General features: G+C 44.6%; 1 protein-coding gene across 1 annotated transcript in view; it reads right to left on the reverse strand.

Annotated features, from left to right (window-relative positions):
- TTLL12 (tubulin tyrosine ligase like 12) overlaps positions 1-16,615 on the reverse strand; it is a 33,896-nt gene extending 17,281 nt beyond the window's left edge. Inside the window, exons 1-5 of the mRNA XM_049821658.1 lie at positions 16,461-16,615; positions 9,883-10,055; positions 3,308-3,506; positions 1,305-1,464; positions 534-667 (exon numbers count right to left, since the gene is read on the reverse strand). Coding sequence (XP_049677615.1) covers positions 534-667; positions 1,305-1,464; positions 3,308-3,506; positions 9,883-10,055; positions 16,461-16,580 — 786 coding nt within the window. The 5' untranslated portion in view covers positions 16,581-16,615. The remainder of the gene's footprint in view (positions 1-533; positions 668-1,304; positions 1,465-3,307; positions 3,507-9,882; positions 10,056-16,460) is intronic.
- Positions 16,616-17,365: the final 750 nt, after the last annotated feature.

Genomic DNA, 17,365 nt, shown 5'->3' on the forward strand with positions numbered 1-17,365 from the left:
CATTCTTGAAAAGGAGATTCCAAACATTTCACATCCTTAAAATATCACAAACCTTAGTAGAAAGGAGAGCTCAAAACAAAACAGACAAGTACTTTGTAACAGTGCTATCAAATTAAAGATGTCTCTGCTCCAACATTTAATGGTTCTAAACCATGACATTAAATGAGTAGCCAGGCTGAAAAACATAACCACTCCTAAAATATTTCTGTAATTCAAGACCAACCAGAAGTGCTACCATAATAAATCCAATTGGTAAGCCTATTAGACAATGTATCAAATATCTAACTGGGAGATGGGTTACCTCCATATGAAGTACATTGTAGCATGCTTATAAAAAAAAAGTTACACAATACTGCAGTAACATATTAGAACTCATTTGTGTTGCTTCAGTTTTTAAACAGTTAAATATTATATGCGAGATTTCTTCTCTCATCATGCTTTCTTTGAAATAATTATTTTAATTTAATAGCTATACTCTGAAACAATCTTTAAGCCTAAGAAGCAGCAAAATCAGAATTCTTGCAATGTTATACCTGGTAATGCTCATCTGATGGCTCTGGTGTAAAACAGTTGACATCCAACACTTCAGTAGGCACCCATGGTAACAAAACACACTTCCTGATCAAGCGATCTGTTTCCCCATAAGCATAATCACGAGTCACTTCGTCTGCAGCAAAACAAGCAGAAATGCTCGAAACTGCCTTTCATTCTCCACCAAAAATCTTCCTCATGGCATATCACATATATGACAGTTGAACAGTTAACACCACAACTTCTGTTATTTAAATGTAAAATCATAGATAATTAAAGAACTACATTAAAAAGCATATTGTTTAGGATGCAAAAATTAGTCTGAAACTATTAGTCAAGAGAGTTGGACACTTATCTCCTCCACACCATGGGGGCATAAGGTGGCCCCCAACCAAGATTACAGGAGTAAATCTTTGGCCTGGCATTTCCCAACTTCCAGTACTTGAATTTCTGACTCAAAGCTACAAACAGACTTTTAAGGAAATTTTATTAAACTCTCAGATGACTGAATCAGTAGTTTCACTAAGACAGCGATGCAAGATTTAAGTTCTCTGTCAATAAAACTTCAGCAACATTTTTGGACTGATAAAGGCCTCACATAAACAGAATTATCAGGCAGAGAACTTTTAAATTTGATAGCATTACAAGTATGCCATCATTTTGGTCTTAAAATATTTGTTCTACTGTGAAGTGCTCAATGATTCGTAAGAATATGGCCTGTCCTCTATTGTGAGCTTAAAAAAAAATAAAAATATACTCAGACACACACTTACCACCAGTTTCAAGGTCTCTCAAAGGCCAGAGAACAGTGTAAGCAATTTGTTGAGGCATATAAAACAGAGGCGCTGTTGCAAAACTAGGCTGATCTGAATGCTGAATGCGTGATCCAAATTCATCCATAATGTACCAGACAGGAACCTTCTCCTCTGCAGTCTGTACAATTAAAGAGCGACACATCCTGCACATATCAACTGGTAGAAAAGCACTGCAAGACAGAAAGCCCTGGCAGCACCCCCTACACCATTTCTCTGTTTCCTACTCTAGCCAAGATTGTGAGCAGGTGCTAGGTACACAGTAACACTTCCATCCCTACAACTCTGAGGCTAAGCCAGCATAGCATCCAGCCACTGCTGCGAACAGCCTGTTTCCATCTCAACTGCACAGTTCCATCCTCTTTGTTATTGCTACTGCTATTGCTTACCAGACCTGCTTCCCCTCTACTAAACTAGCCAGTTCAGGGAGCTAAACCAGCAGAATGCTGTTTGGTTTTTTTTGGTAGGGTTAGTTTTCCTGCAGTTTCTATCAGAACCAGTTCACTACAAGGATGAGCTGGAAGTTTACAGCTTAAGAGTAAATGAGACCAGAACTGCTCCTGCAACAAGAGCTGGCTTTAAGAGTGTTGAGGCTGCGTCACCAAACTATCCCTTCCTGCAACACTTGTCATGATAAAATGCTAAATGAATGAATAAACCTTAAATTGCTGGCTAGCACTACTGTCACCCTTTTACAGATGCAGAAATGGAGGCACAGAGATTAGGCTTAAGATATTCAAGCAGCCCAAGGCCAGAAAGGGGAATAGAAGACAAATTCAGCTACAAGTTGAATTAACTGTCTTCCAGGAAAGCACTTTTCAAGTGATAAAACAAATAATTCCACCTGACTCACAAGCCATTCATGACAAGAAGATGGGAAACAAGGACATAGGATAGGAAGATAGAGAGATACTGTTCAGATCTCCCTTTTATTTAAAGAAAAAAACCCAAACCAAAAACACTAAGAAAAAAAGAAAGCGGTCACAACTAATCCCTTTTTCAGGGATTTTTCAGGTCTGATACTACTGTGAGCTAAGCTGATACCTTAATTGATAAAGGTGTCCACTCCAGGGAACAACCTCAAGCCCCTGAGTTAAGAGCTCCAGATTGGTCGTGCTCACACTGCTCAGTTAGCCCTGCCTGTTCTGTACAGGGCTTGGCCCGAAGAATTTGCCTGTCTTCTCTTTAATCCAAAATACTCATAATAGCCTACGAGGTACATTGCAGCCCCTATAAAAATTTTTAACTGAACCCCGAGAGTTGTATTCCCTCATAAATGGCACATATGCACTTGAGGGTGTTTGAAGACTCAAAACCTGCTGGTACAGGGCTGAAGGACTACGTAGGCCAGAGGGACCAAACGTGGTGTGGTCTTATCCACACTACCTAAAAGTAGCAGTCCTTGGAGTAAGCTATGCCAAGAAACTTAGGCTTCATCTCGAAGCTAGTTGGTTCTCACCTGAGGGTGAGCTAATACTTACAAAGTACAGCCAATCAGTTGCCAAATACAAACCAGGAAGTTAAGTTATCTGACAGTGTAGATATATACCCGATATGTAAAGCACTACACAGGTGGGGAAAACTGTGAGCACAACTGAGACACACATTTTTATGTGAGACAGTTGATTCATGAGAGGTTCTTTTCTTCACTCTGAGAAAGTTTGAGCAGAAAAAACTCACATAACATACAAGCAGATCTTCCATCTTCTAGCTCCCTTCTTTTGCAGCATACTCTTCCCCTCTGTATAAAAAAACCCTCAAAGTTCTCATCAGAAAGCTGGGAGCAAGCCACTGTGCATTTTAGCCCTACGTGGCATATGCTCTCCTTCCAAGTAGAAGTTTATTCTGAAATACCTGTAAAGGGCCTTTTTTGCATTGAAAATATTAACAGCCATATATCGAGATGTCTTCACTCAGGATTGCTCAGAACTTTTTAGCACCCTAATTAGGCTTTAGATACTTACCCCTTGAGAAAGCTGGTAGGTCTGATTGTATTTCCACATTTCCCGCAACACTTGCTCAATACTGCCCTCATCTGGGATCTCTCCGTGAAAGTCGATTCCCATGAGATTTGTCATTCTGTGCAGTAAGCCGGGTACATGAAGCAGCTGCTGGCGGGCATGTTCGACACGGTAAGTCCAGGCATGATCGATGAGGAAAATGCTTAAAAAGAATTTTGGTAACATTACAACGGTATATTTTTACACATATATAGCCAAATGTTCTGTGAATAAGAGCTACATTTCCCTGTAGATGGTTTGATAACTAAGCCTTCTCTTACTCCCAAAATCACTCCCAGAGCACACATGGTGACATTACAGGTTAGAACAACTTCCGAGCAGTATCTTACACTCTGCTTTTGTTCTAGAAGGCTTATTATGCATTAGTTAGTATTGCCATGAAAATGGGGAGCAAACACATAACAGGGCACTTAGTTTGTAAGCCCGGGTCCCTTTAAAGGCTGGGAACACAAGAGTTTCTTCCCTTTTGATCAATATTAACTCCAGTGCATCAACCTGATATTCTTGCCTGAAGAAGGAAAACAATACATTATTTTGCAAAAGTATTCGAGGACCTTGTTAGCCATGAGCTCTGTGACATCTACCATCATCTGTAAAACTAGGTGGAGGGATCTGATCATTAAAAGCCTGTATCTTTGCTACTAAAAAAAAAAAAAAAAAGATTAAGTTTTTTTGGTTGTTTCTCCTTGGGTTGTTTGGGGTGTTTCCACCCCCAAGTCTTTTTAGAAAAAAGTGCGTTGTTGTAAAAGAATTACCAATCTAACCTAAAAGAAAAATCACAACTGGCACAGCTTCCCTTGACAAGTTTAACCCTTGTTTAGGCTGCATGATTTTTACAGAAAACACATAGCTATTCAAACAGAAGGGTTCTCCACATTTGGTTATATCCTGTTACTGAACGAAGTCAGAGAAGAATCTGAATTCTACTTGCTAAAAAAACCCCAACACAGCAAACAAACAAAAAACCCAAGCCCACCACTCCCAAACAAAACCACCCCACCATCCATATTTCAGAAAGCTAAAAACAAGTCAGCTGTCACGTACACTGAGTATCCTTGAACAATTATTGTATCTCAGATTCCACATACAGAAGAAACCTCATTTAATCTTAAAATTAAAGACTCTGGAGAATGCTACGGTCAAGCTCTTTGGAAATCTGTTACCAAACAGGTGTGCTGGTGCTCTGCTCCTACATTCCCACACATCTGAATGCTGCAAGGAAGCCCAAGATTATCACAGGAGCTGTTTTGAATGTCAAGTGTGTTCTCAGATTTAGAAAGGCAATGACTTAGCTTAAAGCAAGCATGTAAAGGCAGATACCTATGCTCTATGCTGGTTTTACTCATCAAGGCTAAATTTAGATTTTTAGACTTCATATGTTTATCTAAGACCTAAAAAGTATGAAAGTTCTGGCAAAAGAAGTTTTATAGAACTGAGCAGAATTGGTTTTAGATCTCCAGCAGAATTGCCTTCACCTCACTGCCATTTATTTATATGTGACAAACAGCCTGTTCCATGTTTGAAATCAGTAAGAACACAAAAAGCTGTGTGGTAACACTAAATTGTTTCTTATGGTACTTTTTTCTAGTGTTATAGCTGCATACTAGTCTCATATTCATAACAGATAAGCTGATTCTGCAGAAAGCCAACAGTAACTTGATGTATTCAATTATATACATGTGCAATCACATGATCATACCCTTGAATTATATTTTAGCCAACTGGCAGAAATGTAATAGTCCATGGATCATTACTTTGAAGCTGCTTAGCACCTCCTTAGCCTGAGATTTGTGAAAGTCACAATTATTTCTTCATTTCTTTTTTTTCCAAGGGCACACAGTCTTGCAGGTGCAAAGTATTGTTTTGTATTGTTTTGTTTCTCCACAATTCATTTCAAGATTGCATTTTCCCTATTTTCTCCCTCAGTTTACTAAAACCAATTTCTAAGCATCTTCCTGCATGATTTAAAAAGGAATGACGCAACCGCGGGAGATTTGAACGTGGCGTAACGGTCGGCTGCATTCAGTCAGCGGCAAGGCCAGCAGCGGCAAGTCAGCAGCTAAGCACTAGACTGAGGCAGACCAGGAGGTTCCTGAGGCCTGGGAGTGCTGGGGAAGAGTGGAGGGATCCATCTGGAGCTGGCGGCTCTCGTGAGAGGCTTGCACGGCATGGGCCTTGCCAGGGGCAACTGCGGGAGATTTGAACGGTCCTGAGGAGTGTCGGCGACCAGGGGAGCGCGGCGTGTCAGTTTGCGCAGGTAGGGTGCAGCCCCCCCCTCCTCCCAGCTGGAGAAGTCTACTCAAGTGGTGGGTGTCAGCCCAGAGGAAGACCCAGGTATGGTTGCCACTCGGGTGAAAGCCGTTGTTACGAAAAATACGGCAACGCAGACAGAGCTCCCATGTAAGCATGTGGCTGTCCAGGTCTCTGGGTACAGGGAGTGCCTGAGTATATCACAAATGATGGAGGTCAGTGGGGAAACCTCTCGTGTGAGGTGTGACCAGGTGAATGATCTGCTCAGCCTGGTGGTAGAGCTGAAGGAGGAGGTGGAAAGGTTGAGGAGTACCAGGGAGTGAGAGAGGGAGATAGATTGGTGGGCCCACACCCTGCCATCCCTGAGGCAGAGGCAGCAGATGGAGGCTCCAAGAGAAGCGGAGGTTCCCCTGCCCCTCCTTGCCACCAGACAGGAGGGGACCTAAGAGATGGAGGGGAATGGATACAGGTCCCTGCTCGCGGAGGCAGGCAAGTCCCCTCCCGGTCTCGCTCACCTTCCCAGTTGCCCCTACACAACAACTATGGGGCTCTGAAACTTGAGGACTAGGCCAGTGAAGATCAGGGTGTAGCTGAAGCCCTATCTAGGGAGGTGCCTAGGCTCAGTTGGGCAGCCTCACACATCCTCTGAAAAAAGAAAAAGGAGGATAATTGTCATAGGCAACTCCCTTTTGAGGGGGACAGAGAGCCCAATATGCAGACCTGACCCACCCTACAGGGAAGTCTGCTGCCTCCTTGGGGCCTGGGTAAAAGACATTACCAGGAAACTCCCTGGTCTGGTTCGGACCTCTCATTATTACCCATTGCTGGTTGTGCAGGTTGGCAGTGATGAGACTGCAGAGAGGAATCCAAAGGCAATCAAAAGGGATTTCAGGGCACTGGGACGATTAGTAGAAAGATCAGGAGCACAGGTAGTGTTCTCCTCAATCCCTTCAGTGGCAGGGAAATACACTGAAAGGAACAGGAAAACACACCTGGTTAATACATGGCTCAGAGGCTGGTGCCATAGGTGGAATTTTGGGTTTTTTGATCATGCGGAGGTTTACACAGCACCGGGCTTGCTAGTGACAGATGGTGTCCAGCTGTCTCAAAGGAGTAACAGAATCCTTGCTCATGAGATGGCAGGGCTCATAGAAAGGGCTTTAAACTAGGTTCAAAGGAGGTAAGGGCTAAAACTAGGTGCACCAGAGATGAGCCTGGGGGCAGCATGCTGATATTAGGGGTAGATTCAATAACCCAGCTCAAATGTATCTATGCCAACACATGCAGCATGGGCAATAAACAGGAGGAGCTAGAAGCCATTGTGCAGCAGGATAGATATGACTTAGTCACCATCACAGAAACATGGTGGGATGACTCCCACAACTGGAGTGCTGCAATGGATGGTGACAAGCTCTTCAGAAGAGATAGGCAAGGTAGAAGAGGTGGTGGGGTGGCTCTCTATGTTAGGGAATGTTTTGACTGTACACAGCTACACAATTCTGATGACAAGGTGGAGTGCTTATGGGTGAGGATGAGAGGGAAAGCCAATAAGGCAGATATTGTGCTGGGAGTCTATTATAGACAGCCTGACCAGGTTGAAGAGACAGATGAATCATTCTACAAGCGGCTGGCAGTAGTCTCAGAATCGTGTGCCCTTGTCCTTGTGGGGGACTTTAACTTTCCAGACATCTGCTGGAAATACAACACAGCAGTGAGTAAACAAACTAGGAGGTTCCTGGAGTGTGGGGACTGAAGATAACTTCTTGACACAGCTGGTGGGTGAGCCAACCAGGGGAAGAGCCTTGCTAGATCTGTTGTTTTCAAACAGGAAAAGATTGGTGGGAGGTGTGATGGTTGGAGGCCATCTTGGGCTTAGCAACCATGAAATGATAGAATTTTTGAGGCAAAGAAGGTGATCAGCAAAACCACCACTATGGACTTCCAGACGGAAAACTTTGGCCTCCTCAAGGCACTGGTTGAGAGAGTGCCTTGGGAGATGGTCCTGAAGGGCAAAGGGGTCCAGGAGGGATGGACATTCTTTAAGAAGGAAATCTTAATGGCTCAGGACCAGGCTACTCCCATGTGCCGCAAGTCGAACCGCTGAGGAAAACGACCGGCCTGGCTGAATGGGGAGCTTTTGCTAGGACTCAAGGAAAAAAGGAGAGTTTATCATCTCTGGAGGAAAGGGCACGCAACTTGGGAGGAGTACAGGGATCTTGTTAGATCATACAGAGAGAAAATTAGAAAGGCAAAAGCTCAGCTAGAACTAAATCTGGCCACTGTCGTAAGGGACAACAAAAAATGTTTTTATAAATATGTTAACAGTAAAAAGAATCCCAAGGAGAATATCTTTCCTTTAATGGATACAGAAGGGAATGTAGCAACCAGTGATGAGGAAAAGGTCGAGGTACTTAATGCCTTCTTTGCCTCAGTCTTTAATAGTGAGTCCAGTCATCCTCAGGGTACTCCACCCCTTGAGCTGGAAGGTAAGGATGAAGAGCATAACATAACCCCCTTAATCCAGGAGGAATTAGTTAGGGACCTGCTACGCCACCTGGACACTCAGAAATCTATGGGACCTGAATGGGATCCATCCAAGAGTATTGAGGGAACTGGCAGAGGTCCTTGCCAAGACACTCTCTATCATCTATCAGCGATCCTGGTCAACGGGGGAGGTCCCAGAGGACTGAAGGCTTGCCAATGTGACTCCCATTTATAAAAAGGGTCAGAGGGAAGATCTGGGGAACTACAGGCCTGTCAGCCTGACCTCAGTACCAGGGAAGATTATGGAACAGTTTGTCTTGAGAGCACTCACATGGCAAGTCCAGGATAAGAAGGGGATCAGGCCCAGTCAGCATGGGTTTACGAAAGGCAGGTCCTGCTTGACCAACCTGATCTCCTTCTATGACCAGGTGACCCACCTAGTGGCTGAGGGAAAGGCTGTGGATGTTATCTACCTCGACTTCAGCAAGGCCCTTGACACTCTCTCATGGCATACTCCTTGAGAAACTGGCGTCTCATGGCCTGGATGGGTGCACTCTTCACTGGGTGAAAAACTGGCTGGATGCTCAAGCCCAGAGGGTTGTGGTGAATGGAGTTAAATCCAGTTGGTGGCGGGTCGCAAGTGGTGTTCCCCAGGGCTCAGTGTTGGGGCCAGTTCTGTTTAATATCTTTATCAATGATCTGGACGAGGGGATCGAGTGCACCCTCAGCAAGTTTGCAGATTACACCAAGTTGGGAGGGAGGGTTGATCTGCTCGAGGGCAGGAAGGCTCTACAGAGGGATCTGGACAGGCTGGATCGATGGGCTGAGCCCAATCGTATGAAGTTCAACAAGGCCAAGTGCCAGGTCCTGGACTTCGTTCATGGCAACCCCATGCAGCACTACAGGCTTGGGGAAGAGTGGCTGGAAAGCTGCCCGGCAGAGAAAGACCTGGGGGTGCTGGTTGACGGCTGGCTGGATATAAGCCAGCAGTGTGCCCAGGTGGCCAAGAAGGCCAATCGCATCCTAGGCCGTATCAGAAATAGTGTGGCCAGCAGGAGCAGGGAAGGGATCATGGCCCTGTACTCGGCACTGGTGAAGCCGCACCTCCAGTACCGTGTTCAGTTTTGGGCCCCTCACTACAGACATGGAGGTGCTGGAGCGTGTCCAGAGAAGGGCAACCAAGTTGGTGAGGGGCCTGGAGCACAAGTCTTACGAGGAGCAGCTGAGGGAGCTGGGGTGGTTTAGTCTGGAGAAGAGGAGGCCGAGGGGAGACCTTATCGCTCTCTGCAACTACCCAAAGGGAGGTTGTAGTGAGGTGGGTACTGGTCTCTTCTATCAAGTAACTAGTGATAGGATGAGAGGAAACGGCCTCAAGTTGAGGCAAGAGAGATTTAGGTTAGATATTAGGAAAAATTTTTTTACTGAGAGGGTTGTCAAACATTGGAACAGGCTGCCCAGGGAAGTGGTTGAGTCACCATCCCTGGAGATATTAAAAAAGCGAGTAGATGGGGCACTTCAGGACATGGTTTAGTGCGCATGGTTGATGGTTGGACTCAAACTTAAAGGTCTTTTCCAACCTAAATGATTCTATGATTCTAAGATACTTGCACTGCTAGTACCCTTTGCAAGATGTGCCTCATAGCATGCACCTTTCCTCAAACAGGCAGCTATGTCTTATAGTAAGAAAAGAGGATTTCTGAATAGGTTCAAACAAGTTTTAAAGCAAACTCTCTGTATGATTTTAGGGCTAAAGACTGAATACTAGTTCTGAAATCACTACTCACCTATTGGGATTGGAGGCTTGAAGCCCATTCTCATTTGTTACAATAACTTTGAAACATGGTTCATTTCCAGGATTTGGTTTCTTTTTAAATTCTTCCATTTCTTCATCACCTTCTTCCTCCTCATCTGCCTCTTCTACTTGCATTATCCCAAAGTAGTCACCAGCATCAAATACCTGAGATAGAAAACGCACAAAATAGCAAGCAGCTGGTTGAGGCAGTACCCTGATACTCAGTAATGCAACACTGAAATGCACTTGGAGACAATGTTGACCTGCAATCTGATAAAAATTGGCATTTTTAACTTAACAGATAAGTGCACAACAGTATTTATTCTTTCACATTTTAATAGAGCAGTCTGTATGGGAAGTTTCTTTAGTTAATATTGGCAGGAAGCTTTGCTGGTTTCTTTGGTACCAATAGGTCTATTGATGATCATCTATTAGTTTAAATCCTCATAAAGAATTTTAGAAGCTGAAAACAGAATACCTTTGCTCAACTTTGCTAAAACCAGGAATTTAAGACCTGCAAAACCAGGTGTTACCCAGGCTCCACAACTATAGTAAAGTACATTAAGGTCCCTGAAGAAAAAGAGTTTTTACCAATCGAGTTCTGAACCAATTAAGAAATCTCAGCATGTTTCCCCCTCTCCTCTTTCCCTACAAAAGGAACTGCCTGTGCTCGCTCACCTCCAGATGAGTTAGAAGATTCCCTATAGTGCTTCAAGTTAAGGTCTATACACTTGCCTCCACTAATGTGTTGAAAGGGGTTTGTTTACATTCTTGCCTACTCTAGATGTAACACCTTCATCTAGAAATTAAAGTAGGTTACTACAGAAGTTTCCCTTCTGCCCAAAATCTTGCCAAATGGCGGGCTTGCATAGCTTTTGCAGAACCAAGACTCTGCTGACAACTTTTGTTATTTCAAAGTGAACATGTACTTTTAAGAATTAAAAAAAAAGTGTAAAGCCTCAGAAGACTTACCAAAATAACTCCCTCCGAAAGGATTTGAAAAGTCACTCATGCTCTATATAATGAAGCAGGCAGAAGCAGACAAATCATTTGCCTCAATCTAATCTCACTAGAAAGTAGCAGGGAGGGAGAAAGACCTAGAAGCGTGACCTCTAGAGTTACTGGTTTAACATGCCAAGCCCAGGTACACCTAGCCTCTGATGCCACATTATTAGAAGTCATTACTTCTGGACATTGACAACTTACTGGCTATAAAATCCCAGTGGCAGCAACAAGCTTTTAATTCAACAAGTGAGTGTTCCTTTAGGATAACTATTTTGGCTAAGCCTGAACAGAAGGGTAAGGAAATCAACTCCCTATGTGTAAAGCAAGGCCACCTAGACAAAGCAGATAGAAGCCCAAAGACATCTAGCAAGGGGGAAAGACAGCAGGGAAACACCACCTACTTCAGATCTTAAGCCCACAGCACAGTATCATAGACCAGATCCAAGTGAAAAAGTGCCTGAAATTCCCTTCTGAGGAGCAGGGGATGGTATTTTCCTTTGGGCTGGGGGTTAGAAAAAGAAGATGCCAGCAATAGGTTCGCTAACTCCATATAAACATTTTTCTTAAATAAAATTATTTTGCAAACCACCTCACTGGAGATTAAAAATACACCTTTTTTTTTTTTTAATCAGAAACTGACTTACTATCTTCCACTTCAGCAGGCATCAAAATAGCTAGCAGTTCTAATTTGTTTCTAGTTTTCCAGTTTTGCTAGAAGAGAACATTACTCAATAGTAAGCAATATCACCACCTCTTGCTGTTACAACAGTAGCCACCAACGTTTCTTTAAGTCTCTGCCTGGTTGCCTGCAAAATTCATAGTCATTCATGTAACTGCAGGCAGGTCCCAGCAAAAGCAAGAGTCCTTCCTTGTGCAGAGATCAGTGGTGTTCACAATTTATTTTCCTCAGGTTAGCTCCCAGCTGGATCAGCTCCCTTATCTGGCTCACTGCACAAGTGCTAATCCCAGCCCACAGCAGGCAGCAAAAAAGTGCAACAGGGCACATGCATATTCCATTACTCCCTGAAGTGACACTTCGCTGCTCGATCAAGAGCTGTCCCTATCAAGCTCATTAGCTAGCAGAAGAAACCACAGCCAAGTGACTGGAAGTCATTAGAAAATTAAAACCATAAGTGTGATTCACTGGAGTCCACTTGACACCTTCTACAGTATGGCGCTATGTATGCTTTCTACACTTAACATTTGTCTTCAGGAGTTTGTAAGAGGTGAGCCAGCTGCTGACTTGGAGGTTAGCCTTCACCCACCACAGGCTCCAACCGTTTACAAAAACACCTATGATGAATGTTAATTTCAGGTCCTTGTACAACTAAAGGAAGCTGTTGGCTTTATATTTTATTAATTATCAACTCAAGACCTAAAAACGAAGGTAATCCAAATCCTCTAAGCCAAAGTTTTGATCTCTCCCTCCCACACAGCATCAGTTGCATGAGATTGTACCAGTTGCAGTTAGCAAAAACTCTCCACTTTTAACACCTTTTCAGCAGAATTATGCTAAAAAAATTTCTCCTTGAGAACTTATAACCTTGAAAAGGTGGATTAGGTGTAGTCATCTGAAGCAACTCACACTTCTTGGAGCAGCAGTGCAAGACCACCTTAATCAGTGGCTTTTTGTGAGGTGGTTGGTTTTTTAAAATTCGTAATTGATAACGCAAGCAGTTCAGTAATGAACTGACCGGTTTGGCAGAAGCACCTGGCTGGCAGTATGGACACACACAGCCTGTTGAGCAGGCAGATGCCACTGCTCTCTTTGCTTCCTCCCACCCTTTGAGAGAGTCTGTCACACTGTGAACCTGGTAACACAGCTGCACCATTAAAGGAATCTTCAGCTACTTAAGGCAAATATCAGCTGGAAAAGATCACACCACCAATTTGAAAAGTATAATCTTTTGCTTGGAGCAGAATAGGGAGAACTCACATGAAGTACTCCACCAAAGTAACAATCTCTAGAAGACAGCAACACATTTCCATGGCACAACTATTTGCAAGAAAACATGCTTGGGCAAAATCTCTCCTTCTTCATATGCAGGTGCAGTTCCAACCTAACAAACCCAATGAACCAGAGACTGTGATAACAAAGCAGACACATCATGACAATTACCACGCACAGGCATCTTCAGTGAATACTTTTAGGCACATGGCAAACTGCTCTGAAGGCCACAGGTAGCCTCGGAGCAACAGCTTGCCCTCCCCTGCTCTGGAAAATCAAGTCTAGTAGTATTGATCATGCTGCATTCCTTCCAGTAATTAATTAAAAGCCTCCATTTCTAACTGGGATGAAACTCTAAGCAGTCCTTTGCCAGAGACATTTCAGGGCCACAAAAATCTTGCTGCAATACACAGAAGCCTGCCACAGCTTAGCATATGGCTGGAATAGAAAAAAAAGATTATGAATAAAATTAGATGCAGGTACTGTGTTTCTCAGGCTTATAACCAGGCTATACATAGTTTCTTCAGTAATGTAAGAAACAACCACTATATTGGAAATAGAATTTTAGTGTTTATAGTAAATTATTACAAATGCATGTGTTTTGTTTTTCAAGTTTCTGCCAGAAATGCAGAACAATTTGCCTCCCAACAGACACTGAATGCTAAAGGCAAAATAAATACATAAAAGCAGATTTCTTGATCTAGCAGATATACCATGTTTTGAACAAGCAATCCAATTTAATTCATGGTTACATAATGCTCTCAGAAGGAAACCTGCTCCAGCAGATCTCAAGGTAAATGGAAAAAAAAAAACCAAACCAAAAACCCTCCACTTCTCTCACAGGCTTTAACGTACACATAGGCGGGAGTGTGCATTCACTCTGTATGTTGAAGCACGTGTGTGTGTGTTGGAAAACAGCTGCCTGGGCTGGGTTCTAGAGGTACTGATGTAAGAGAGATTTTTATCTATATTATGGATGCAAATTTTCCAAGTTCTGTGCTAGAAAGTTTTAATCTTTGCAACAGGTTAGAACAACTGAAAAATTCCTCCGATCTTCACACATGAAACAAGGAGACTCATCCTACACTCCATGTTGCACTGATTACTAGCCCCGCCCCTTTATTCTTTGTTACCTAGACTCCCAAAACATTTTCATCCTTTCCCTTCACCTCCTTTGCTTTCTTTACTGCTGCTCCTCCAGCTACTCCACACAACCCCATTCTAAGTAAGGTACTGTAGCTCTATCTCTACCTTCTCAAGAGCTCATCCCAGTTGACCACACTCACTAATTTTCCCAGTCTTCTCCATATTCTTCTGACCTTCTGGATAAAACCCAGAAGCTGCAACAGTAGAGACAAGCACCATCAGCAGCCTAATTTATCTTTGTAAGTACGTTGAAATCATTAAACCTCTCTTTCCACGTGCACTGGAACACTTAGTACAAAAGAGCACGCTCAGCCACCACTGCAAGCAAAATGAAACAGAAGCAGCAGCCTGCCACCTTAGGGCATATGCTTTCTCCATCCTAGCCTCTGTAAAAAGATCAGGACCATGGGTCTCCTCTCACTCTATTGTCTTACCTTCTAAATTTCACACCCCCAGCAATGTTGGTAACATGCAAGGGTTTCAGCCACCGGACACAAATCTTTTAAGCCTGCATTTTGTCATAGGACAAGTCCACAGTTTGCGAGCTACCTCCAGCTTTCTAATACTGGCATACGGCAATGCAACAGTTTGCAACTTCAGTTTTCCTTACCAGCTTTATACTGCCTTCTATTTCATCCTGTTTCAGTACATCCCTACTCATACCTTCCTATTTAAGCAGAGCAGTAGATATTCCCTGCTCCAAGTCACTTGTACATATGCTTGCTAAGTGAGGTATAATATAACAGGAAGTTTGTGACTGGGCATATGCTTGAGTTAATGTAGATTTATTATCTCTGTAATACACATGTATTCCTGTTATTAGCAGTACCAGATACACAACAGTTAGAAAGCAGCAGGAACATATTCAGACCCTTCCTGACTGTATGTCCTATAAACACTTCCCTCCTGTCCCAACTTTAAAGTTGAGATGGGGAAAAGAAGTGTTCAAGTAATTAGAAATTAGTTTACTTGTACATAGGTGTTAAACTACAGTCCCCTCACCTTCCCCACTGTCCTGTATTTCCTGTTCAAATTTCTCATCCCATCTCACCTGTTTCTCTACTGTTCATCATGCCCTCCTGCACCCCACTGCTAGTTCCCTTCTCTCCCCATACCTTGAAGTTCCCATCAGATTTCTTTCTCGCCCCAAGACTGGAAGTTCACCTCATTCTTATATCCTTCTCCAGGTAGACTCCTCCAGACTCCCTGGAGCACTCTCAAGTCTCCAGACAACTAGTTTCAGGTTGTGCCTCTTTCCTGCCTCAGTTCCTTGTTCCTTTACTCCACCACATCCAAGTCAGCTTTCCTCAACACTGAGCCTGGCTGCATATGTGCAAAATGAAAAAAAATTCTAAATTCAACTTGTGTCTTTACAAGCTCTTTGTTCAAAATGACTCCTTTTCTCAACTTTGTCTCCCTACCCTTTCTCATCACAAAGCTCCAGAGAGCAAGTGGATGGTTGCTAGAAACATGGGTGAAAACAGAGTCTCCATCCTGGAGTGTACCTGTGCCCCTACACTCCCTTTAGTTCAGAGCCCCGTCCAGAGATTCCTGGTGTCAGCTTCAGCTGAAATATACCCAGCCCCTGCAAAGGGATGGTCTGTACGCTGCCTGGGCAGGGCTACAACAGGGGAACTCAAAAAGGCTCACAAAGGCCAATGTCCCCAAATTTATGTCATTGCATATATGAGTGTTGATTCTACAAAGGCTAACATCTTGCCCAAAATTTGGCCTGATAAAAGTCACACCGCACCACCACTCTGAGATGCTCTACAAAGTGGTTCTTGCATTGTTATTATTTTAACCATTGCCAGAACATTATTCTGCCACCATCCCTATTCTCAGAAAGAGCTGAGCATCTTTTACTCGGATCAAGAATAAATGAACAAACCAACCAGCTGAAAACACTCCCAGAAAACAGTCTGAGACAGATAATTCCTGCATATGCAAGACGAACTGAGTTAGCTCTGCACAGTTATAAATGACTGAGAACAGGGTAGACCAGTGTGGAAGCGAACCGGGCTGAAGGTTTTAGGATGTACTAATCAGCTCTCTCCAATATTGGATCTCCAATTACCAGGAACCCCAAACGCTTTCAACCTTTATGCCGACAACAATAAGACGAAATCAGATACGCACGATACACCTAATCTCTTTTACGGTCCCAGGCTGCGGCTTCCGTAACATAACCGGCACGAAGCTTCCCCCCCCCCCCCCCCCGCTAAGCGACCTCTTGGTTCTCTTCGGCCCGGCTCGTGTGTAGGCGAGCCTGCCCCCCACGCTCCCCTCACCATCGCGGAGAAGGGGGGGTTGCTTCGTACGCAGCTGGGGAAGGGAGGAGAGGGGACCCCACGGCCCGCCACCGTCTCCTCACGGAGGGAAGCCCCTTCGGCGGGAAACACCGCGCGGGGCCGGGGGCAGGAGGGTTCCCACAGCGCCGTTCCCACCGGCAACGGCCCACGACCACCCACCTCACCACGCAGCTTGCGGCACAGGCTCTCCCAATAACGCGTCGGGACCCTCGACGCCCGGAGCGCGGCCCCATGCAGGGCCACGAAGGCCGACAGCTCGTCCTCACCGTCTCCCGACATGGCCGGGAACCGCCGTTAACCGCCCCGGCGAAGGCCGGAACGCAGCAGGCGGGGGCGGCCCCTAAGTGAGAGGGAGAGAGGGCGGGAAGGCGGGAGCTGCGCGCGCGTGGCGTGGCGTTGCCAGGGGCGGGGCTTCGCCGCGCTGAGGGGAGGTTGGAGCCGTTGGGCGGTTGCTCGCCTCAGGACGGGCGCGGGCCGTTTCCGATCACCCCTGAGGAAAACGGGCCTGAGGGGGGGCTTTAGTTTGCTTAGCAGGTGTGGGTTCTGCTCGTGCTTTGTTCTTCTCCTACCCTTAAGCTTTAATAAAATCACAGCATTCGTGGCGTGGTCCTGGCCACAAGATTTTTGAGTTTCCCAGTGTTTGGGAAAGGACTTTTCGGGAAGGCCCCAGCTGTAGCCTCTGAAGTGGGTTACGGGTGAGGCACCACAGGGGCTAACTGACGGCCACAGCCACGGGAAACGCTCTCTTCGAGTTGTGTGCGCAGAGGAAAAACTGGCACCGCATATGGTGCCAAACAGCCATTTTTTAAATTAAAGGCTTTTCTTTTTTTAATTTTGACAAGTGAATTTTAACATACAGGCCTCTCTTAAAAGTCTGTCAGTGTAAGCAGGAGGTGTGGTTTTTGCAAGTGCCTGTAGCAGGGAGGTGGCTTCCCACTATTTTTCTTGGGTTGTTAGAAGACATTTCTAAGAAAATCCATTCGTTCTCAGATTTTGTAGGGAATAGCCTAAACCAGTTTAATCCAAGGCTCCCTAAACATTTACTGGTAGCTTTGGTCTCAACT

This window comes from Accipiter gentilis, chromosome 18, assembly GCF_929443795.1.
Source record: "Accipiter gentilis chromosome 18, bAccGen1.1, whole genome shotgun sequence".
NCBI classification, from domain to species: Eukaryota; Metazoa; Chordata; class Aves; order Accipitriformes; family Accipitridae; genus Astur; species Astur gentilis.